Below are 25,497 nucleotides of genomic sequence, written 5' to 3' on the forward strand. Positions count from 1 at the left end.
AAATTTCTGTTTAAATGAAAGTGTACTTTTTCCAAAAATATATTTGTTATTCTATTAGCCAAACCTGATTCTAATGGGTGTACCATACATGTGCACATGAAAAAAGAACATAAAAAATGTTGGTTACATTCATCCAGTGCAAATAACTTCCTTGGTCTGACGAACGTTAATTTTTCTGGAACACAGAAGCTCATCCTAATCCATCAGGATATTGTTTAAAAAAGAATTACCAGATGAACTTTCTATATTGGTCCAAGTTACTTTCATGGCACAGAGTAAAAAAAAAAAAAAACCAGAAAAGCATATCTGAGTAGAAATTTTAAGCAATTGTCTGCTTTCATTATTTGGTAAGATTTATTGGTTTGGTTCCTTGTGAAACTGATGCTCTAATAAATGTATTTGTTACATATTCATATAGGACATTATTTGTTTCTGTCCTTCATCAAAATATTTCTTAGCATTGCTTTATCTTAGCAGAAATAGCATTATGTAATTAAATGTAAAGGCACCCAATTCAGAAGGACGAATCTTGTCACAAGTGCAGTTGGTTTTGGAGAAAACAAAAGCTGTTCGTTCAGAAGAAAATCAAGTTGGAATTTCCCTAGGTGCTAAACAGGACACCAATAAGGAGCACTGGGAATGCTCACTGGTTAGCAAGCGGTTAATGCGCTCAGTTGTTAACCAGAAAAATTGGAAATTAAAGGCAACCCAGAGGTGCCTTAGAAGAAACCCATGGTGATCTACTTCCAAACCATCACTCCCAGAAACCCTGTAGTGTCCAATTTTACGTTGGCTTTACATACAGGTCGTCCTCAAGTCAGGAACGCTTGCAGCACCTGGCCATGGCGAGAGATGCAAAGAGCTGTAACTGATCAGTTAACCCATTTTCCACCAAAATATGAATGAAAGTGATTCTTTGCATCTTAGCAAGAATAAACTGGTTATATTTACTGAATCTAGATCATTTTAGAGGTGTTTAGGACAAAACATTACACCATTTTTCAGTGGAACTGATAATTAATCATTTTACAATTGCTATCTAGATAGCATAAGGCTTGAAGGCTCTTGGGGAGAAGAAGGCGCCTAGACTCTCTTTCTTTATAATGCTGTTCTATAATTTCTCTGCTTCCTCAAAAAATGTCCAACTGGTAGTACTGACCTGGGACAATGGATCCCTGAGAGGAAAGGGCAATGCCATTCAGCAATGGCAGCATCCTCCTCGGAGTCCACCAGGGACTGCTGGGGCTCCTGCAGAGCAGGGCTAAGTCACTGCAGGAGCCTCAGGGCAGGCATTCTTCACTTGCCTTTCTGATGAAGGTGCTAGGAAAGTATGGCTTTCCCTTGAAAGTTTTAACCCTGCTGGAGGTGTCTGAGGGCCTCTGAGATGCCCCAACAATCCCGGCCAAACTGCAAGTTAAGCAAAAGGTGGAAAATTGCCGAAATGCGCTAATTATGTGGGGTTCAGTTATTTCGTGTGCATACATTCATTTTCCTGAAGAATGGTAAAAGGGGAAGGCAGGGGCGGGGGTGACGCCCTTACACCTATAATCATTACCCGCAGGGATGACACCCTGCTCACACATTGCCATGCAGTCAATGGCTAATCCAGGGACCTACTGGGTCACAGTAGGTAGGATGCAGGATCCGGTGGCTTTCCAAGACTGTAACTCTTCACAGGAGTAGAAAACCCCATCTTTCTCCTGCAGAGTTGGTGGTTTCAAACTGCTGACCTTCCAGGTAGGCAGCTCAGAACGCAAACTCAGCATGCCAAGCAGCTATGTCTTTCTTCCAACTGATCTTGACAGGGCACCTGGAGGTGAGGGGAACCCCATCATGGGTGGCAATGCCACTGATTACTAAGAAGGGCAAGCTCTCCTAGTTCCAACCAAGTACTCTTTTTTTCTCTTAAGAGTGATTTTTTGAAGGTGACAGAAGGTGACAGTAGGTCAGGACCTAAAGCAATGATGGGTCATTTTAGGACAAAGATACGCAGACACGGGCTTCTGAGCAGGAAGAAAAAGAGAGATGGGGCATACAATTTTTAAAGCTTTTGAAAATGAACATTTGGGCTCAAGCTCCTTCAAGAGTTAACTCTTTAGTGCTCTACCCTTTTAAAGCAAAGGAGGTTGCCTTCGACTGAGATGAAGTGACACATTGTGGCCACTGGTGAAAGGCACACTTTAAAAAGAGGTAGCCAGCCCTTGTACACACAAAGGTTCTGCCTGGGGAGAGGGTTGGGGGGCGGGGGACGGGTCACCACAAAAGCAGGGCCTCAGCGACTCATCAGGAAGCGCCCGCGGTTCACCAGCTGCCCAGCCCCTCTGCTGGTGGCCGGGAGAAGTGAGTCACCCAGTCCGAACCCGGCGAGCTGGCAGAGGCCAGGGAATGCGGAGGGACCAGACCCGGCCCGCGACAGCTGAGAAGGGAGGAAAGGAGCGCCCGCCGCGAGGACCTTAACCATGCAGACGGCCCATGCCGGTGAAAGTGCGTGGAGTCCCAAGGTTTTCCTGGGAACCACAGAGCACAGACGGGCAAAGGGGGAAACTTGTGGCAGGAACTTCCTACCGAGAGAAGGCAAAGCGCGCCAGAGGAGGCAGGGAAATGTCTCAACTACTTTCAAAGCACACCAAAACATCCCTTCTGGAGATGAGGTAAGCCAAGGTCAGCCAAGCCCGATGGGTTGGGAACTATCAGCCAGACCCGGAGCCACTGTGGCTTTAAAACAGGCCAAGGAAATCTTCTGTTTCCCTTACCTACTTCGTTGTTGTTGTTGCTGTTGTTGTTCCTCCAGGGTCCCTCCTTCCACCTCTCCGGCTCCCTCCCTCCCTTCCTCCCTCCTCTCCCCTCCGCCCCCGGCCTCCTCCCTCCCCCATCTGATTAGGCGCGAGCCAGGAAGGGTGGGAGTGGTGGGGGAAGCTCTCCCTTTAAGAGGCAGCGTGCAGTGACGAATTGTTGAAATTGCCATTGCAGGATGGCAGGCCGCTATAAATTCATTGTTCCACCTCCTCGCATCTTCACAGCGCTCGCGCGGCTCCGGGCGCTCGCAGCAGCCGACTGGGGATGACCGCGAGCAGGGAGATTCCGCCGCCGAAGGGACACGGCCACGCAGCCTGAGCAGCTCAGCGCAGCCCACCCCTGCCTTTTTGCTTGACGTCCGATGGCTTTTCTCCCTTTTTCTCTTTCTTTCCTCCTGGCTCCCGTTGAGCCCAGGAAACCCCACACATAAGACAGGGCGCGGGTGCCGGAGCTTGGAGCCCGGAGGAGCAGGGGTGCGCACCAGTTGCCAGCCTCGTGCGCCGCCGCACCTTCCCTACTTTTTCTCGGAGCAGCTAATGCCCACTGTTTTGGGGGTCCGAGTTTGCGAGTTTTGTCCTTGCTCCCATTGGCGGTTTCTCCACCGCCGGCTTTTTCTTCTTTCTTTCTTTCTTTTCTTTTCCCTTTCTCCTTTTTGTCCCCTCTTACCGGGGCAGGAATCCAAGCATTTTCCGAATCGGCCGAGAAAGTTCGCACGCTGCTACCGCGGCCGGGAAAGGCTAGTGCTGCTGCCAGGAGGTGCCCCCATTCCGACACCTGACTCAACCTTGGGAGCCCCGGTGCCAGGGGGCGTCCTACCAGCCCTCCTCGGCCACTTCCCCCGAGAATAACAAATACGCGCCCAGTCCCCGGCCTGCCCGAAGCCCCTCCCCGCGGGCAGCGCACTATGCAGCTCGGATGGGCGTCCCTGCTGCTGTGCGCGCTCCGTCTGCCCCCGGCCGCAGCCGGCCCCGCGGAGGCACCTGCCGGGCCGCCTGAGGTCGCGGCCCTGAACGCGCAGCCCGGCCGGCGGCGGGGGGAGGTGGCCCCGGAGCTGGCCCAGTCGCCGCGCCACCCGCAGCCGCCGGCGCCAAGACGCAGGAGCAGTGGACTGGTGCAGAACGTGGACCAGCTCTACCGGGGCGGAGGCAAGGTGGGCTACCTGGTCTACGTTGGCGGCCGGAGATTCCTTCTGGACCTGGAGCAAGATGGTTCCGTGGGCACCGCTGGCCTCCTGCCCACCGGAGGCGGGCCAAGCGCCCCGCGGCGCCACGGAGGCCACTGCTTCTACCGGGGCACGGTGGACGGCAGCCCGCGCTCCCTGGCCGTCTTTGACCTCTGCGGGGGGCTGGACGGCTTCTTCGCGGTCAAACACGCGCGCTACACACTGAAGCCTCTGTTGCGCTGGCCCTGGGCCGAGGCGGACACCGGGCGCGTGTACGGAGATGGGTCTGCACGGATCCTGCATGTCTACACCCGCGAAGGCTTTAGCTTCCAGGCTCTGCCGCCACGCACCAGTTGCGAGACCCCAGGGCCTCTGCCTGGGTTCCGAGAGCGCCCTCTTTCGCCGAACAGCCCTGGCCGGCGAACTTCACGGTTCCCGCAGATCCCCGACGAGTCCGCGCCCTCTCCCTCTGGGGACTCTGGACCGCAGACGTGGTGGCGGCGGCGGCGCCGCTCCATCTCGCGGTCCCGCCAGGTGGAACTGCTCTTGGTAGCTGACGCGTCCATGGCGCGGATGTATGGCCGGGGACTGCAGCATTACCTGCTGACCCTGGCCTCCATCGCCAACCGTTTGTACAGCCACGCCAGCATAGAGAACCACATCCGCTTGGTGGTGGTGAAGGTGGTGGCGCTGGGCGACAAGGACAAGACTCTGGAGGTGAGCAAGAACGCGGCCGCCACGCTGAAGAACTTTTGCAAATGGCAGCATCAGCACAACCAACTCGGGGATGACCACGGGGACCATTATGACGCAGCCATCCTGTTTACTCGAGAGGTAAGTCCGTCTGGGCGGGCCAGCCAGACTCCAAGAAGGAGGCCAGCCGCTAATAAGAAGGGACAGTTTTGCTGATGCTTGTGCCTTTTTCATAAATCATTTATCACTAAAGATGTGCCTCACTCAGTGGTTCTCAACCATCCTCATGCTGCGATCCTGTAATAGAGTTCCGCATGCGGTGGTGACTCCGCAACCATGAAATTATTTTCGTGGCTACTTCATACCTGTAATTTTGCTACTGTTATGAATCGGGGGACCCCTGTGAAAGGGTCTTTGGACCCCAAAGGGGTCGCGACCCACAAGTTGAGAACCACTGACCTAGCTGGTTCTAGCAAGAAACCTAGTCAGATTCCAATTCTGCCCTTGTCATTGAAGGTAGCCAAACCATTGCTGTCCCACCAATGGTCCATCTTAAATGGCCGATCCGTTTGAGCAGTCAGCGAATTGGCAGGCAGGCTGTCATCTACTGTGCAGTGTGCAGCATAGGTGGGTGAGTATGAGACGAATGGGCCAGAATGCTGGAGAAAACGTAACTAATGGTGACAAAAAGAAAGCTGATGCTTAGAATGATGGGCATGCTACTTCCCAATGACTCTAAAATCAAACAGTTGGATAGTTCATCCAGTACAGTCATTTTACCCGGTGACCCGTTTTGTAAAATGCCCCTGCTTTATTAGTTGAGCGCCGTTTGCAGGAGCAGTGAAGAACAGGATTTCTCAATGACTCGTTTCTCTATCTGGCTTCTTAGCTGGTTCTCTTACTGGTTCCCCGTGATGGGTCCTCCAGTCCTGGAAGGAAGGGCAAGGAGGGCATGTTGTTCGGTGCCACTCGGTTGCTTTGAGCAATAGCTGACCAATGTGCAGCAAAGGAAAACGCTGTCAGATCCTGAGATGCCCAGTGCCCGGAGGGAATGAATGGCAGCGCCTTAGCAACCCCTTTGCTTAGTCAACCAGAGCACCGCAGGCAGCCACCCAACCACTGAAGTAGCTTGCATATTTGGTTCTTGGATGAAAATGCTTCTGAACACCAGTGCGGAAGAGTCTGGGCAGAGAGTCAATACATAAGGGAGGAATGTTTTCCTAAGAATTTTTTTCCACCCTTAAAAGAAAGGTGGTAACCGGAAAGAGGAAATTGATCCTTTTAGACCCAGAGGCTCTGGGAACACAATATCTATTTACCCAATCATTAGACCACCATGTCATGTGACATTCAAACACAAAGTCTGGTTTGGTGGGAGTTTGACTAGATCATTTTTTCTTTTTTTTAAAATTCTGCTCTGATTGGCACTCTTAAGTCTTGCCTCTCAGAGGCCTGCTAAGAATGAACCTTTTAATGTGCATTCATAAAGTGTTTGAGATGCATCCAGGAAAGATGACAAATTGTAAACTCTCTGAAATATTTTGTAAAATCATGGCCCAAAGTGGAGCAAACAGCAAGGATGGGAAATGAAATCATGGTTTGCAGACAATTTCAGATGAGACAGAACCACTACCCATTTCTTCTGTTTTTACCAAACCCAAACTCATTGTCAGCAAGTCAATTCTGACTCATAGCGACCCCATCAGAAGGGGTAGAACAGCCACTGTGCATTTCCGGAGACTGTAATTTTTAGAGGAGTAGAAAATATTTCCCCTGCAAAGCAGCTGGGGGTTTCCTATTGCTGACCTTGCAGGGCGTAGCAGTGGCCCAACTAGTGACCACTACTGCTCCACCAGGGCTCATGGATAAACATAGATATAGCCAGAGCACCCCTACAATAAAGGAAAAGTGCTACTACATCTGGAGTAGGGAAACACTTGTGGTTTGTGGGTTGGATGTAAACGTGAGCCCTAGTGTAAACAAAGACATTGGAGGGCAACAGTTTAGAGCAAACCAGGCAGGGCAAGCACCCTGTGGATTAAGTGGTCTTCTGGAACCCCCCCTGACACTTCTCTGCACAACGTTCATCGGTGAAACTGTAGAACCTTCCTTTGGCTGTCTTCTGTAGGAAATAAGATTCTCTTGTGTAACCATTTCTTCCTGACATACTTTCCAAGTCTTTTTCTGTTTTAAAGCATCTCTCCATTGCCTGAATTTCGTTTTGTGGCCACATCAGAAGAGGCTGTCAAGAAGGACGCTGAGCAGAATTTCTGGAAGGTTTTCTAAAGAAACATTGAACTATAACAGCAACCAAACTTCTCAAGGCACACGCCTTTAACTTTTAGCTCATTCTAATAGTGTTCATAGATGAATGCAAAGGCATATGCCATAATTAATAGAGGGCCTATTATACCCTATTCCTTGTCCTATATAGTTTTCTTAATTGTTTTCCAGAAAAAGAAAAGGGGAGAAATGAGTCAGTGATTCTAAAAGATCTGATGCTTTTGCTGGATCTGCTGTTTGTTTGGGTAGTTCACATGTCCTATTTTCTGAGTTCTAAAGTATTGGCAGATTTTAAATAGATTTTTTAAAAGGCTTTCAATGGGGGAAACTAATGGTCTGTCTTAATTTTATTAAGTATTGTAATAACATACGCTTGTCTGAACAGTCTGTAAATATTTGACACTGGCCCTCTTTTGCCTCCTGGCCAGCAGAAGCGTACTTTTAGTAAAGTTACGTTTGTTTCGTTTGCTTTGGGTCTTCTGTTATGTACATCTAGCTTGATAAGAACCAAATATTTGAGAAGCCTGTGTGCTACGAATACATACACCTAATTTAAAAGAGTGCTATTCATTAGGGGGTTAAGAAAAATATGTCGAGATCCTTATGCTGCGTTCACTTGAGACTAGCTCAAAATGCAAAGTTAATCTTCGCCTTCTACTTGGGAATGTGAAAATCAAGAAGTCTGGGAAGTAATGCTCTGAGCTCTTACAACTGGAAATCAAATGGCAATCAAATATCTTAAGACCTAAAGAAACACCGTCAAGGCTATTTCTTTTTCAATGAAAAATACCCAGAATTGGCACCGGCATTCTGCTTTTACAACTATGTTTTGAATGTAAGAAGTGTGTTGCTTAGCAGCCAGACGCCAAGCCATCAAATTCCTGTTTTGATGAGCTGTGAGCACTGTTCAAATTTTGTGTCCAGATGTCTTCTAAATTACTTGTTTTTCATCCATGAAGCAAATGTGTGAGGGTATGTTTTCCACATCTCTTTACTAGCCAAGGCCACCTTGAACCTGTGTCTAGGAATCAGCAGACCAATGCTAATAATTCATCTATCGAACTAGCATTCTTCTCTGTCAGTACCTGCCTTACGCAACACTCTGGTCCTATTCTAATTAGACACTTGGCACCAGCCCGTTTGCTGCCATAGGAGCCATGTTCACTCTGGAGTTGCACTTCTGCTGGGACTCCCACCATGTGTGCCATCAACCGGGAGACACTTGATCTCCCTAAGACTGCATTTTACTCCCCAGAATCCCGTCCTTGTTTCCGGCTTCCGCTTTTATTTTAAACGTGTTTATTTAAGAAAATATTCTGAAACTCACTTTGTAGATCATTCACTCTTTCGAACCAAATGCTTTACCTGTTGGAGAACAATCCTGGCCATTAAGTTAACATCCCGTGAGTAGACCACTTTCATTACTGATCTATGTGCCCATGGATAGGCTAGTGTCCCTTTTGTGTGAGGCTGTCGAGCAACAGGTAGCATCTTTCTTTCACCAGCTGGCTCCTTGTTGGGTTTCTGAAACAGAGGGCATGAGCAGAAGGTCAGAAACACACACACACACACACACACACACACACACACACACACACACACATGCTCCTTTTCATATTTACTTTCTTCTGGACAGACAGAACCTCATGTTTCTCATGGAAAGTCAAAAATAAACCTTTATCCACTAATCGTCCTCTGTTGGTGGCCGTTGAGTCGGTTCTGACGCATGGCCACCCCGCATACAGCAGAATGAAACACTACGTGGCCCCGCAATTGCTATGTCTGAGCCAATTGTTTCAGCCACTGTATCAGGCAGTCTCTTCCAGGGTGTCCTTTTGCACCACTCCTTTCTTGACCTCTAGGGAAAATTTAATCAGGTTAGAGGACTCAGAAATGGGTAGGTAAAGTGAGGAGTAAGTGACAATAGCTGACATTTTAAATATATATTGGGAAGGAAATTTGGGGGCGGGGAATGCATCACATTATAAAATCATTAGAGGGTAAATAAAAGAGGAGGTGATACCAAGGGCTCAAGTGGAGAGAAAATGCTTTGAAAATGATGATGGCAACATATGCACAAATGTGATTGATACAATTGATATTTGGATTGTTATAAGATCTGTAAGAGCTCCCAATAAAATGATCAAAATAAATAAATAAAAATAAAATAAACGGTACTCATATTTAAAAAAACATTAGAGATATTACTTTGTACCTCACAGGACATGTCTCAAGGCCATGTAGCTCATGTTCAGCAAATGCTTATGAGTGCCTCAATCAATCGGCAGCTTTACCAAAACTCAAACCAGACTCACTGCCATCAAGTCGATTCAGTCCACTAAAAACCAAGCCAAAAGAATCAACTCACCGATGTTGATGTGTGGGAATCTGTGGAAAGCCAGTGTGGTGCAAGTGCCTGGTCCCTGACCACCTAGGCTTATCACCAGGGAAAAGGACAGAGAAAGATGTGTACATGCTTGACTGTTAGAAAAACCTGGATAAGCGCTGTCGCAGCAACTCAGTCTGTGAGTGAGAGGGGAGGGAATAATGGTTTGTGCCTGTGGACCTCTATACAGAGGCTGCAGTTTGACCTCAAATGTAGAACTTTCGGATTTCTTAAGGTAGATTTGATTTGGAAGCCAGCAGCTCATAATGAGCATTTCTTATATCTAAGCCCTGGTGGAGGCAGCTAGATGGCACGGTGGCTAAAGCACTCGGCGGCTAACCCACTGGCTCAGGCTCTGACCCTCCCAGCTGCTCCTGGGGGGTGGGGGAGGGAAGATTGACAGTCTGCTTCCCTAAAGATTCAATGCCTTTTAAACCTCAGGGGACATTTCCTTTAAGGTCTCCATGGATCAAAATTGACTTTGTTTGATTATCCATGGGCATAAACCAGTTTAAAAATTAATCCTTTCAACAATCTCTATCCAGAGTATTATCATTTTAATTTGACAGATAAGAACATTCAGGCGAGAAGAATCAGAGATGACATTCTCAGTGTTACCTAGCTGACAAATGGCAGGGAGAGCCCTTCCCAGAGCTCTCCAAACTAAAAAGATAGCTCATTTGTTCAAACATTCGATATGTTCCTAAAGGCAGATGGTATTTAGAAGATTAAAGAGGAACCTCTCTCCTAAGAATCTCTTTCAGAAAACATACAAGGAACTAGAGAATTGCTAAAAGTGTGATGGGTTTTATGATATGGGGATGAGATGTCATAAAAGACGTAAGATGATTGCCTGACCCATATTCCAGTCTGCCTGTGTGCCATGAAAGGGTCAGTGGTGAGTCTGATGGCTTCTTTGAGTTGATGAATCTGACTTCAATTTTAAAGAGCAACTAGGAGTTAGGCAAGAATCTATGGAGGATGGAGGCATTGAAGGGACACCAGTCTCCCAAAGGTGGCCTGGTGGCTCAATAAAATGTAGTTGGGGCATGATAGGTGAGTTATTTAGTTTATTGTGCCAGCCAACCTGGCTGATAAACACACGTGGGATTAATTGAAGGGCAGAGGGATAAATGGCTGGCTGAGCCTTGCCTTTCTAGTTTTTGGGTCTCTTGCTTTGTGATGGTCACACCAGGGTGCAGCTGCCTTTGCAGTTTCCTGCTTCAGCTGGCAAGTCTGACTTCCTGCAATACATCCCCAAGGAGAAGCTACATGGACCTACCCTGATGCAGCCCTGGGTGCTGGAGCACCCGTGTGGAGATCCCTGCCAGCACTGAGATGTTTGCACATTCACTGACTCAGCTTTCCTCCTGCAGTCAGCATCATTGTGTCTGTTTTGTGAGATGGAGGAGGACTTTGTGGCTGGTGTTGGACATAGGGGTTAATGGGTTAATGTTGGACTTGGCTTGGGCAGCACTGGGTTGGGATATTTTCTTGATGCGCACTTAACTTTTATATAAAACTCTGTCATATACGTGGGTTTCTGTGGATTTGTTTCTCTAAAGTACCCAGACTAACACAATAGGGCAATGAAAGTTGAAACAGTCACAAATGAGTACAGAAGAATTATGCTAAAATCAATTGCCTCTGAGTCATGGCGGCCCTATATGTGTCGGCATATATGTGTACACCATAAGCTCTTCAAGGGTTTGTCTTTGAGACATAGATTGAGAGGCCTTCATTCTAAGCCACCTCTGGATGGGCTCCAGGCTCCCACCTTTGGGGTCAGTATCCAAGGGCTCATGTAGCATTTTCACCACTACACACTCCATGCCATGCTAAGAGGACTACATTGTAAATCATATGCACAGAAAATTCTTGGCAAGAACATTAGCAAGAAAATTGCAATGGCCAGACATGAGTGGTGGGTGGATCCTCTGTCCTAACTGGGAACGAATCCTGGGAAGGTTTTGCAGGCAATTTTAGAACTCTTCACGAGAAGACTCAGATGGACAGAACTCTATCAGTGGCACTAGGAATAGAGTCAGGAACTGGTGAAGCCAAGTGGATGCGAGCAAATTCATTCCTCGAGGCAAGGATAGTGGTCACGCTGTCAGGAGAGACCAGTCTCTGGAGAAGGACATCATGCTCGGGAAAGTAAAGAGGCAGCAAAAAAGAGGAAGGTCCTCAAGGATGTGGATTGGCACAGTGGCTGCAACAATAGGATCAAGCATAGGAACAATTTTTAGGATGGCAAAGGACCGGGCAGTGCTTGATTCCATTCTGCAGAGGGTCACTGTTGGTCAGAACCATCTCGATAGCACCTAAGGACAACAGTAGAAAGAATAGTTGGAATAGGGTTTGGAGGCAAAAACGTTGACGAAATATTCAGGAAATAGTGGACAGTGTAGTGCACAGAGCAAAAAGGCAACGTGGAAGTTGAGCATTGCATAGCACAAAGTTTTGATGTGAGGTTAAGGTCAGCGTATCTTCTGCCTGCCTGAAGAGCCAGGAAAGTTTTCAGTTTGGGAGAAGGGGTGTCATCTGTGGCCATCTGTGAACGGAATTACAGAAGGTAAAGGAGACAGTGAAATGTCTCAGGGGAAAGAATGAGGAGCGAGCACGAGCATGAGACATTTGGTACAAGAAGACCGTGACTTGTAGAGATAACACCAATTGTGGAGGAGATAGAGAGTCAATGATGTTCCAGCGTTTCCTGTTTCCTACAGTCTTGGTCTCAGTGTATTTTGCATATTTAATACGCCTCTCAATCATTGACTTAGCTTCTTAGTGGTGTGCTAACAGAAATAAAACAAGTCACTGGTTTTAACCAGCAGAATTTTATTTTCTCATGGTGTAGGAGGCTAGAGGTACAAATTGCGGATGCAGGTGTTGGGAAACTGTCTCTCTGTTTACTGGAGGAGCCTTGCTTCTTTCAGCTTCTCTTCCCCGGTTCCTTGGCGGCCTTGCTGTGCCATCAACCTTTCTCCATTGATACTGCTTTTACTCGTATTGCCCAATGTGCTCATTTTATATTGAATGGTGATTGGCTCAAGACACAGCCTCTACTGATTTGACCTCTAACTTGACAAACAAAACCGTATTCTCTAGTGGAATTATGTTCACAAATATGTTGACTCAATCAGACTCCATGTGTTAGAGTAGAACCACCCCATAGTGGTTCCTGCACTAACATCGTTGCAGAAACAGATCAGCGATCTTTCCCTCAGGCAGGCAGTGTGCAGGTTCAGACAGTCAGACTTTCAGTTAGCACCCGAGTCGTTAATCATTGTCCTACCATGGTTCCTTAAGCACACATAAAGGGGGTCAGGATTCACAATGCGTAATTCGGGGAGGGGACACAATTCAGACCATAAAAATATCAAGTCTTATTAAATATCAAATAGAGATGAAAGGTCATGCTGTAAATTAACTATGAATAATAAACTTGATTGGTCAAGTACAAATTATGGGGAAAAAACAACATTATCTTAAAAAAAAAGTTTACTTCAAACTTTTGTTGATAGCAGACTTTTCCCACAAAAGAATCTTACTCCGTATCCTTCCACAGCTTGCTAACACTAACTTCAAAGAAGTACAGTCTTTTTTTACTTTGTTTTCCTCCTCTTTTTATTCCTGAAACAATCCCCCCCCCCCCAAAAAAAATACTGTTAACCTAGAGTGAAAATCTGTAGGCTTGGTTTTCAAGAGTAGTAGCCTCCTGTCTAATTAGGCCATGTTGAAAAAACACCAAAAAAAACACCACCACAGAACAAAACATCACTGTCATCGAATCAATTCTGACTCATAACCAACCTGGCTTCATGATATTTGTCAGGAGCTACACTTCACATTGAGGAACTCTGGCAGCGTAATTGTCAAGCATTGAGCTGCTAACTGCAAGGTCAGTGTATTAGTCCGGGTACTTTAGAGAAACAAATCCACAGAAACTCATGTATGACAGAGTTTTATATAAAAATTAAATGCACATCAAGAAAACATTCCAACAAAGTGCTACCAAAACCCACAAGTCCAACATTAACCCAAATGTTCAATACCAATCCACAAAATCCTCCTCCATCTCACAAAACAGACGGGATGATGCTGACTGCAGGAGGAAAGCCGAGTCAGTGAATATGTGAGCATCTCAGTGCTGGCAGGGGTCTCCACACGGGTGCTCCAGCACCCAAGGCTGCATTGGGGTAGGTCCATGGGCTTCTCCTTGGGGATGTCTTGCAGGAGGTGAGCTTTGCCAGCTGAAGCAGGGAACTGGCTAAGGCAGCTGGTGCAACCATTGGAAAGCAAGAGACCTGAGAACTAGAAAGGTGAGGCTCACCAAACCATTTATCTCTCTGCCCTTCAATTAATCCCACGTGTGTTTATCAGGCAGGTTGGCACAATGAACTAACTAACTCAGTCACCTATAAGAAACCTGCAGCTGCCCCACTGGAGGCAGAAGGGAATTTCTACTCCCAGAGATGACAGTCTCTGAGATTCACAGAGATGTCTCTACCATGTTCTAGAGGGTCGCTCTCGGTTACCATCGCTTCAAGGTCAGTGGGGTTCTTAATTTTATTTTATTCTTTTAAGTATACTTCAAATCCTGTCTTCACATCAGAGGTCCCTGTATCTTGCAGTAATTACTTGTAAGGACAGATAAAATCTACATGGGACCATGCCCAGGGGAAGTTTTAAAGCTTTATTTAACTTAGATCTTCTGGAACCTCTAGCTGGAAATGTATGGTCCACATACCAGAAGCATCAAAGCAGTGCAGAGTCCTAAAAAATATCCTAAAGAAGCAAATAGCTTTTCTTATTTTTTCATTTATACACCTTTGTCTCCTTAACCCTCTCCTAATATTTTAAAATCCTGAGGTGCTCCTCATATTACATTTAGTACTTCTTCTTCTTCTTCTCTTGTTTATAAAAGTGAAGTTGTTCATTTAACTGATTCATCAGAGGACCCTTAGGGATGAGAGTGGTGATGAGATTGAACAGGGCCTTCCTTTGCCTGGAGGGTTATTTCTGTGTTCCCCACCATCATTGCTGTGCATCAGAAGCACAAGAGTCTGCAACCACAGCTTGATAGGTCGTTTAAAAATGTGTTGTAGTTGTTTGAGGTAAACACATATATAACAAAACATTTGCTGATTTAAACATCCTTGTCACGCCCAATTCAATGAAAAATCATGTTGTGTAACAATTACCGCCGTCTCCAGATTACCCCCCCATCGTTAACACACCCTGGTGATGTAGGGGTTATGCATTGGGCTGCGAGCTGCAAGACCCACAGCTTGAAACCACCAGCCAGTCCAGGGGAGAAAGATGGGGTTTTTTGGTACCTTAAAGAGATACAGTTTCAGAATCTTTCATGGGGCAGTTTTACCCTGTCCTATCGGTCACTGTTATTCACAGTTATTAGCAGTGAGTTATTAACAGAAACTCAGTGTTCGTGGTGCCTTTTAAATGGAAGGCAATTAGAAATAGGCGTTCACTTCCTATCCTCCTTTCTTTAAATCACTCCATAGCACATGATTTAAAAATAAGTAGTAATGTGTGAATGTGCTAGACATTTGGCTCAATTCATGGAAAACACACTATTGCACAGAGCATTGGTGTGTGTGAAAATAAGGAAACCTGGCCTTTAAAGAAATTCTGTTTCTCACCTCCACTTTGAAGTGTAAAAGATAATATAAATATTGAGAATAACTTATGTGTTAATTTAATGATACCATAGAGATCAACGTTAGGGAATTGAGGTGTGTTAGACCTAGGCTTTTATTTCAACTTCACTAGCCTCAAGGTTTGAGACTTGGAGATTTCATAGCCCTGAGCTTCAGTTTCCTTATCAGTATGTCAGGACGAACACTACCAACCTGTGGTGGGTTATAGCTGCAACTAGGTCTTGTGATCAATTGGTTCGACTCCTTAGGTTAATGTGAAGGAGACTACTATTTCTCAAAGCAGATAATTGTTTAATACTATGTCTTAGTAATAGAACTATAATTTAAAAGCAATCTACTTCCAGTCACTGTCTCTACTTAACTTCTGGTGCTCTGATGGTGCAGTAGTTACAAGTTGGGCTATGCACTGCAGTATCAGCACTTGGAAACCACCAGTCACTCACTGTAAAGAGTTACAGTCTCAGAAACCCATGGGGAGTTTTCTCCTCTGACTTTTAAAGTCACTGGGAGTCAGAATCGACTATGGCAGTGAGTTTGCTTTGGTTTGGGGGTCAATTTCTATTTCCATTTTCCAAAATAACGCATCCAAGTATCTACTTTATTTGATATTCAACTAATTTACTACAACCCTAAATCCTCTCCATCTTACTTAATGTTTCTCTGTGAATATTTATTTTAGAATTCCAGACCCAACTCATCTTTCCACATTGATCTTATAGCTCTCCAATTAAAAAAAAAAAGCAATCATTTTAACCACTGAAAACTTCCTGTAATTCCCCAAATGGAGCCTGGCTTTTACAATCCTGTATTTGTTCCCTGAAGAGTCCTGGTGGCACAGTGGTTAAATACTTCTCTGCTAAGCAAGAAGCTCAAGTAGTTAAACACTCATCTGCTAAGCAAGAAGTTCAAGCAAGGTGGTTCAATCCCAGCACCAGTTCCAAGGAGAAAGACAATTTCTATAAAGACTACAGTCTATGGCGCAGTTTGACTGAAGAGTACTGGATTTGATTTTTGGTTATTAATTTCCTAGCACCATCATAATAAATCACCATACACCAGTGGCTTAAAACAGCAACTGTTTGGGGGATAGATGTTTAAAACTAAGGTGTTACCAGAGCCATGTCTCCTTCAAAGTATCTAGGGCAAATCTATCCTTGTCTCTTCCCAATTCTGATGGTTATTGGCATTCCTTGGTTACAGATGCATCCCTCCATTATCTCCTCTATCTTCATATGAACATCTTCCTTCTGTGTATGTCTGTATTTGAATCTCTTACCTTAAAAAACAAACACATCAGTCATTGTATTAAAGGTCCACCAAAAATCCACCGTGATTCCAAATCAAGATCCTAAATTAATTTTACCTTCAAATACCTTCTTCCAAATAGGATCACATTTTGAGATTTCAGGTGGACACAAATTTTGAAGGATACATTTCAAGGTAATACACATTGTTTGATGCATCCACTAGTTTGTTTTATTAAACTTCTTCCAAGACTGACTCTCAGGGCCCAGTTACCTCTTTAGAATCACCTTCCTCAAAGGAAAGTAATCAATTCCTTTATTGTGCTTGCTTGATAGTCTGTTCAAAATAGTTCAACCTATGCCTACTTTGCCTATATTTTATATTTTCCCCACTGTATATATTTTCCCCACTGGATAATGGTGTCTAACCCACTGACATTGAATCATAGTGTCTCTGTAGGATAGCATAGAACTGCTTGTTAGGGTTTCTTCAATTGTACAACTTTACAGGAGCAGACAGCCTCATATTTTTTCCTGTGGAGTGCTAGTGAGTGTGAACCACCTGCGTTGTCCTTAACATTTCACCCACTAGGTCACCAATGACGTCTACTCCAGACCTATTGGTTGCTTATAAACAATCCATAATTGGATCCACCCAGGTTCTGCATGTTTCCTACTGCCTACTAATATCCAGAAACCTGCAAAGCAATTTTATAACAAGGCTATTTTCATTGTTGGTCATACAGGTCTAATTAATGGTAGTTACAAAATCAAGACCACTATGATTGGGGATTGGTTCTTGAGTGATAAAGTGAGTGTCCAGCTACCAAAAAGTTGGAGGTGCAATTCTACCCAGAGGTGCCTTGGAAGAAATGCCTGGTGATCTACTTCCAAAAGAATATAGCCAATTTAATAGAATAAAGTATTCTTGCATTGAGAGAGTACTTGAGTGGAGGCCCAATGTCCTTCTGCTACCTTAATACTAAACCTATAAATATATGCATCTATTCCCCATCATCATACATAAGTATATTTGCATATGTACATGTCCTTATGTAGACCTCTATAAATGTCATTTCCCTCCCAGCTCTTTCCTCTATTTCCCTTGACTTTCCTCCTGTCCCACTAACATGCTCACTCCCCACCAGGGTTTCAGCAATTCCTCTTTGTTACATTAGCTTTAAACAGTAAGTTAAAAACTGGTGACAGCCTAAAATTAGCCATGGAGTTTGGCGCATACTGTTTTCAAAATGTTTGAATAAATGACCAATATTAAAACAAAAAGAATAAAGTCATTGATAATTCCACTTTGGCACACATGGTGTTGCCATAGGTTTGAATCAATTCAATAGCAACTGTTTTTGTGTTGTGCATCATTTGGGATTTCCATTTAGATAGCCATAAAGGTAAATGACATTTCAAGAATTAAGTGTCGGGGGCAGGGGACGGTGGTGGCAGATTTGTGGAGTATGTGGGAAGAGGAGGGATAGTGTGTTTGTGTATATAATGCTTAAGACAAAATATGAAACATATGAGATTCATTCTAGGGCTATAGCTTCACTAGGAATGGGTGATATCTCCTAGGAACAACTGGGTGGAATACTAAGCCCAGTTGAATTCTTTTCTATGTCCTTTTCTAGTCTCCATTCCTGCCCTTCAAAATCTAAACCAAATTCATGGCCATTGAGTCCATTCTGACTCGTATGTTGGCCCTTACCAGGTGGTAATATGTATACCACAAAGCTACTGTTGTCAAGTTTCATATTATCCTATGCAAAGTTCTCTTCTTGAGTTTTTGCTGCTGCTGCTGTGGTAATAATATCTACATTTCTTCCCTTGGCACCTTTATGGTGCATGGGTTATCCATCTCTCAAGTAAGTCAAGGGATTCTACAATTCTTGAGGTTTGTTCCACTTTGCACATTCAGTTTCTCTGCCCAGTATTGACTGTTGGGATTTCCTTACACCATCATCTGGCCATCTGTTTCTCAAGGTTGTCTACTTTGCTGGTATCTTGCCATCTGTCACCATGAATGATAGGCATTGGGCACTATCAAAAGCCACCCAAAACTGCTGTCTAGTTGATTCCTACTCACAGTGAGCCTGTGGGAAAGAATAGAATTTCCTCCTAGGGTTCCCAAGGCGGCAATCTTTAGAGACAGACTGCCATACCTTGCTCCCTGGAGTAACTGGTGGATTTGAACCACTGAATTTTTGGTTAGCAGCTGAGTACTAGACCACAGTGCCACCATGGCTATCTCATTGTAGGTGCAGATAAAACACAATAAAAAAATAGACCTGTTCTCATTGAGTTGATTCTGAATCATTGACCATATAAGGTAGAGTAGAACCATCCCACTGACTCCATAGGCCACATAAGGTTTTCCAAGGATGTAATCTTTACGAAATCCAGCTGCCAGATTGTGATTCTACAGAGTGGATGGTGGATTGAACTGCTGACTTTGAGCTTAATAACCAAATGTGTAATCAGTGTGCCAGCCACCAGGGTCCTTGGGACTATTGTTGTTCTCACATGCCGGGACTTGTCTCTGACCCATAGTGACCCTATTCGCAACAGAAAGAATCTCTGCCAGTCCTGTGTCATCTCACAATGTTTCTTATGCATGAAGATGTTGATGCAGCCATTGTGTCAATCCATCTTGTCAAGGGCCTTCCTCCTTTTCACCAACCCCCCACTTTACCAAACATGATGTCCTTCTCCGGGGCCTCCTCTCTCCTGACAACATGTCACAAGTATGTAGGATGAAGTCTTGCTATCTTGCCTCTAAGGAGCACTGTCTTTACTTCTTTCAATACAGATTGCTGTGTCCTTTTAGAAGTCCATAATACTTTCGATATACTTCTCCAGCACCATGATTCAAATGTATCTATTCTTCTTTGGTCTTCCTGATCCAATGTCCTACTTTCACATGTGCATGAAGCAATGGAGAGTACCATGGCTTGGGTGAGATACATCTTACTCCTCCAAGAAGCATCCTTGCTCTTTAATATTCTAAAAAGGACTGGTGAAACAGATTTACTTTATGCGAGAAACCTTTTGATCTCTTGACTTACATTCTTGAGCATTGATTGTGGATTCAAGTAAGGCAACATCTTTGACAACTCCAATTCCTCCCCCCACCCACCCCCATTTATCATGTTACCTATTGGTCCAGGTGGGAGGATTTTGATTTTCTGGATGTTGAGATGTAACCCACACTGAAGGCTGCAATCCTTGATCTTCATCAGCAAGCTTCAATTCCTCCTGACCTTCAGCAAGGACGACGGTGTCCTCTGCACACCGCAACTTGTGAATTAGCCTGCTTCCACCCCTGATGCTGCACTCTTCTTCATCTAGTCCAGCTTCTCTGGTGATCTACTCAGCATACAGATTCAAGTATGGGGAGAGGATAAAACCCTGATACACACCTTTCTTGACTTTAAACCATGCAGTATTCCTTGGTTCTGTTCACAAAAATGCTTCTTGATCCATGTACAAGCTCTGCATGAGCACGATGAAGGGTTCCAGAATTCCCATTCTTCTCAAGATTATCCAGAGTTTATTATGGTCCACCCAGTCAAGTGCCCCTGCATGGTCAATGAAACACAAGTAAACGCCTTTCTAGTACTCTGTGCTTTGAGCCAAGATCCATCTGACATCAGTGTTGTTATACCTTGTTCCACATCTTTCTCTGAATCCTGCCTGAACTTCTGGTAATTCCCTGTGCTTCTGTAACCATTTTTGGATGATCTTAAGTAAAATTTACTGGTTTGTGATCTCCATGAAATCATTCCATAGTGTGAGCATTCTTTGGGTCACCTTCCTTTGGAATGGACACCTTTCTTCAGTTGGCCAGCTGGCTGTCTTCCACATTCCTGACTTAGATGAATGAGTGTCCCCAGTGTTAATTCAGGTTTCTGAAACATTTTGATGATCATTCCATCAATTCTGGGAGCCTTGTTTTTGGCTAATGCATTCTGTACAACTTGAGCTTCTTCTTTCAGCATGCTACGTCCTGAAATGGTGGATTAACTACTAGTTCTTTCTGGTACAGTGAACCTGTGTCTCCTTTCCATCTTCTCGATACTTCCTTCATCACTCAATATTTTGCCTATAGAATCTTTCAAAATTGCAGTTCAAGGCTTGCTGTTTTTCTTTAGATCTTTCAGTTTCAGATATGCTGAGTGTCTTCTTCCTGTTTTAGTTTTCTAATTCTGGTTCTTGATCACTTTGTTATAATATTTGGCTTTGTCTCTCAAGGTGTCTTTTGAAGTTTCCAATTTAGCTCCTTGATTCCATTTTCTTTAGCTATTCTACAATTAAGAGCATGTTTCAAAGTCCCTTTTAACATCCACATTGATCTCTTGTTTCTTTCCTGTCTTATTAATGACTGTTTGCTCTCTTTGTAAATGATGGTCATCTCATCGGGTCTTCTGTCATTAGTGTTCAATGCATCAAATCTGTTCCTGAGGTGATCTTGAAATTTAAGTGGAATAGACTCAGGCTGTATTTTGGCTCCTGTAGACTTGTTTTAATTTTCTTAAGTTTTATCCTTAACTTCCATATGAGCAACTGATGGTCTGTTCCACAATAGACCCCTGGTCTTGTTTTCGCTGATGAAATTGAGCTTCTTCATCTCGCCCGTCCCTCCAAACCTAGATGTAGTCACTTTGACTTCTCTGCATTCCTTCTGGGGAAGTCTATGTGTATAATCACCTTTTGTGTTGTTGATAAAAGGTATTTACTACGATGAACGAGTTGTTGATTTTTCAGAATTCTCTCTCGTGGTCTGCAGCTTTATTTTTATCACCAAGTCCATGTTTTCCAACTACTGTTCCTTCCTCTTTGTTCCCAACGTTTGCATCCAATCACAAATTACTATAACCACATTTTGATGGCATGTTTTACCAATTTCCTACTGAAGTTGTTGGTAGAAATCTTCAATTTCTTAGCTTTTGTGGTTGGTGCAAATATTTGAATCATAGTTGTATTGACTGGAATTCCTTAAAAGTGGATACACGTAATCTGATCACAGATAGCATTCTACTTTGTGATGGATTTAGCAAGATCCTATTTGACAATGAATGCCATGCCATTCCTCTTGATTGTGTTATTCATGCTATAGTAAATCAAATGATTTTCTGATTCAAAGTGGCCAATACTAGTCCATTTCAGCTGACCAATGGCTTGGATATCCATCTTTATGTGTTGCATTTCAATTTGACCACTTCCAATTTTCCTAAATTTGATGCAGAAAGTATATTGCAATACATCAGGATGATCACTAGATCACAAAGAAGTTCATGTGTTCATTGTAAATTATGAGACTGAAACCATTGCGTCATTGTCAAGGTTTGAAAATTAAGCATTTGAAATGGGAAGATTGCCAAATTGTGTAATTATAGTACAGAAGTATAAAGACTGTGACTAGGTAATCAAGGGGCTTAATCAGTGTGAGTTTAAGAACTAGCAAGCGCTTCTCTTCATGATTTGGTCATGTGCTCATATTTCCATGGCAAAAGACCAAACGTATTTAATGCAATTCAAAAATGACAAGAAGATTAACGACCTCTAATGAGCAATTGATTAGCAGTAAACAAAGGCATATTAAAAATCTAATTTAAACACTATTCAGAAAATGAGGGCCATCTGTGCTGTATGTAGTTCGATGCTGTGGTTCTCCATTCAAGCTGATCCATGAAATGAGTAGTGAGGAGAGCTTTAAAGGCTTAGTTTCTTAGGGTTGGAAGAGCAAAAGTAACTAGCTTTAAGCAATAGAAATTTGTTGTCTCACAGTCCTGAAGTCTAAGTGTACCAAATCAGGGCCTCAGCTGTGTTGATTCTGGCTGAAAGAGAAGCTCTTCTCTCTTAGCTTCTGTTCAAGCAAGGCCTTCCTTGGCTTGCAGCTGCAGTGTCAGATGGTGTCTTTCCTTTGTATCCTAGTCTTTGTGTATTTTTTCACCCGTTATGAGGTCAATGGTCACATAGTGTTAATATTCACCTTGCTCCAGTATGAGCTCATGTTAACTTGACTGATAACCTCTTCACAGATCGTATTTCCAAATAAGGTCACAGTCACAGATCCTGGTTATTAATAAGAACAAAAATACACAAATCAATCTCACTACCATAGAATTGATTCCAACTTATAGCAACCCTTTAGGACTGAGTAGAAGAGTCCCTGTGGGTTTCTGAGATGGCAAATCTTTACAGGAATTGATTAAATCCCATGGGTTAAAGCTTCCATATATCTGTTTTGGAGACACATTAAATCCATAAGAATAATTCTTAGATTTTTTATTTTAAATGATGAACATTAAGTTGTGAAGATAAATGTGTAGATAGATAGACAGATGATAGATAGATAGATAATTGATTGATAGATAGATAGATGATAGATAGCCATCAAATTAATAGCAATCCTGTACAACAAGGGGGAGCTGCCCCATGTGAGTTTCCAAGACTGTAATTGTGAACAGGAGTAGAAAGCCCCACCTTTCTCCCACCGAGAAGCTGGTGGTTTTGTGCGGTGAATCTTGCAGACCACCCCCAATGTGTAATCACGACACCACCATATATAATTATCTATAGTATCAAGCAACTCACTTAAATCATGCTTTGAGTTCTTGGTTTTAAAGCCACTAAAATGATTGGGGAAGATAAAACATTAAATAATGTATTGTACTATATTATTATCTCAAAGACTAATTATTATGTGAAATTGTGTTACAATTGAATTTTTTAAAACTTCTCATTTGTTTTTGGCACTCCTGTGGTGTAGTGGGTTATACATTGGGCTACCATCCAGAAAGTCAGTGGTTCAAACTCACTAGCTCCTCTGAAATAGAAATATGAGGCTTTCTGTACCAGTAAAATGTATAGTTTCAGAAACCCATAGAGTCAGTTCTGTATTATCTTATAAGGTCACTGTAATGACTTGACGTCAGTGAAATAATTTGCTCTTAATAGCTATAATTTGTGTTTGTGGCTGTCATGCCAATAAGATGACACATTACAAACTTCAGGAAGCTATTGTTTGCAGGGACTTGATGGAAGCTATTTTACTGAGAAGCTATGATAACTTAGTGGCCACACTGCCATTCATCACAGCCGGTACCTTATATGGAACAAGTTAAAGGTCAGAAAATGCACAAAGAAATGGGTATAATGACACCACTGCCACTGAGTCCGTTCCCATTACAGTGACCTCATAGGACAGAGTAGACATGCGCCTAGGCTTTTTCACAAGCACAGACAGCTGGTGGGTTTGAGAACACAATCTCGTGGCTAGCAGTTTAGGGCAAAACTTACTGAACCACGCGGGCTCTTTGAAGGGATGGGTATAGGGTATGCATTTTAAATATTCGTCACCAGGGTTGGATTTCTACACAGCAAACTGGGAAGGATTTGAAGATTTTGCTAGTATTAGGTACACGGGTTTGACTGTGATGTAATAATTTCTTGCCTGGGCATCTGGTAAAGTACTGCTCAACACACAAAATTAAACAGTCTACTCTTGTCAAGACTGGCATTCTCAGAAACTTGCAGGAATAGTTCTCTTCTGTCCTGTACACCCACCATGAGTCCGAATCAACTGGATGTCGGTGAGAAAGGTGAGCGTGTGGGGCTTGCCTTGCATCTGATTGTTGGTCACAATTTAGCTGTTGTCTGCAGTTAGGTGTACCGAGCTGGTTCTGATTCATAGCGACCTTAGGCACAACATAGCCCAACATTGTCTTATCCTTTACCATTTTAAACTATTTTACTATGTTTGAGTCTAGTGTTGATGTCAATGTGCAAATCAATCTCATTGAGCATCTTTCTCTCTTTCAGTGACCCTCTACTTTTCCAAGCATGTTGTCCTCCCCAAAGTCTGCAATCAGGGCCCTTTTGATCTTGTGTGACTGAACGTTGTAAATAATATCTGCCCGTTTTGATGATCATTGGTGTGCTACATTTCACTGTCTCCATCATTGTGCATTTTGAGTGCCTTCCAACCTAGAAGTCTAATGTCTGCCTGTACTCTAATTGGCAATGTTTCTCTTTCGTTCAAAAGGTTTTCGTTGGCTAATGTTTGAAGATTGTTGGCAGGTCTTTATTCTTAGTTTGGATTTAGCTGGAAGCTCTGCTGAAAGCGGACAACCATGGGAGATCCTGGTTGCATTTGAAATACGAGTGACATAGCTTCCAGCATCACGACAACGCATAAGCTACTGCAGTGCAGTACATCGACCAATGCATGCCGAGAGCATAAGTACCCACGCAACGCAAACAGAACCCACGGCCTTAATGGTCAATTCCAATTGAGAGCAACCTTATCGTGGATGCGGCAGAACTGCTGCCTAGGTTTCTCGAGGCTGTCAGTCTGTACAGGAGCAGATTACTTCTTCTCTCTATGGCGAAGCAGCTGGTCAATATGAATTGTTGACCTTGTAGCCCAACACGTAATCCACGATGCCAACTTGCCCCCAAAGCTCCTTACAACTATGCACTCAAAAACACTCACTGCCCTTGAGTCAATTCTGACTCATAGTGACCCTATAGGAAAAGGCAAAACTGTCGCTAGGGACTGTCACTCATTCTGGGAGTAGAAAGTCTCATCTTTCTCAGAGCAGCTAGTGGTTTCAAACTGGTGACTTTTCTACTAGCACCCTAACACACCACACACTACGACAGTTCTATAAATATACACAGTGGTAATTGAAACTCTAGTATAGCCCAAAAGGCCAAATGTCCACTAATGTTAAAATAGTGTTTAATTAAAGTATATTATTTGCAATTCCATCAGAACAAAAATATGGCTTATGCTTTCTCATGTTGCTTCATATCTTTGAAAACATGTTTACATTCCTTTAATCTACACTGTAGATTAATTTTGAACCACCTCTGACATCATTATATTCCCTTTTGACAAGCTCATAGGAGCTTTGCATTAGGAAAAGGTGTGTGCCTACCAAGCCAACAATACATTACATATATTTCAAAGAATTTCAAAAGCCACACAAAGGCCAGGTTGGACAACACTACCACAAATGATATGAGGAAGAGTGCACACCTTTCTGAAGCTGCAACTCATGTAGGCTCTTTAAAAGAGTCCTTTGACATCACTACTTAATTTGGATATTAGATGATTTTTCAAGGAATTACATTTGCATATTAGCAGTTAGTCTTCAATCAAAATTACTGATGAATTTGGATTCTGCCACAAATCTGTGATTGCAGTTTGCCCCTGTGATGGAAAATATGTTA

General features: G+C 43.6%; 1 protein-coding gene across 2 annotated transcripts in view; it reads left to right on the forward strand.

Moving 5' to 3' along the window:
• The first annotated feature begins 2,370 nt into the window (after positions 1 to 2,370).
• Positions 2,371 to 25,497, forward strand: part of ADAMTS5 (ADAM metallopeptidase with thrombospondin type 1 motif 5) — a 75,672-nt gene continuing 52,545 nt past the window's right edge. Inside the window, exons 1-2 of one of the 2 annotated variants that reach the window (XM_075542393.1) lie at positions 2,371 to 2,651; positions 2,971 to 4,792. In XM_075542393.1, coding sequence (XP_075398508.1) covers positions 3,701 to 4,792 — 1,092 coding nt within the window. In that variant the 5' untranslated portion in view covers positions 2,371 to 2,651; positions 2,971 to 3,700. The remainder of the gene's footprint in view (positions 2,652 to 2,970; positions 4,793 to 25,497) is intronic. The other variant, XM_075542394.1, reaches the window with a different exon arrangement.

This window comes from Tenrec ecaudatus, chromosome 2 (assembly GCF_050624435.1).
Source record: "Tenrec ecaudatus isolate mTenEca1 chromosome 2, mTenEca1.hap1, whole genome shotgun sequence".
In the NCBI taxonomy this organism is placed as follows: Eukaryota; Metazoa; Chordata; class Mammalia; order Afrosoricida; family Tenrecidae; genus Tenrec; species Tenrec ecaudatus.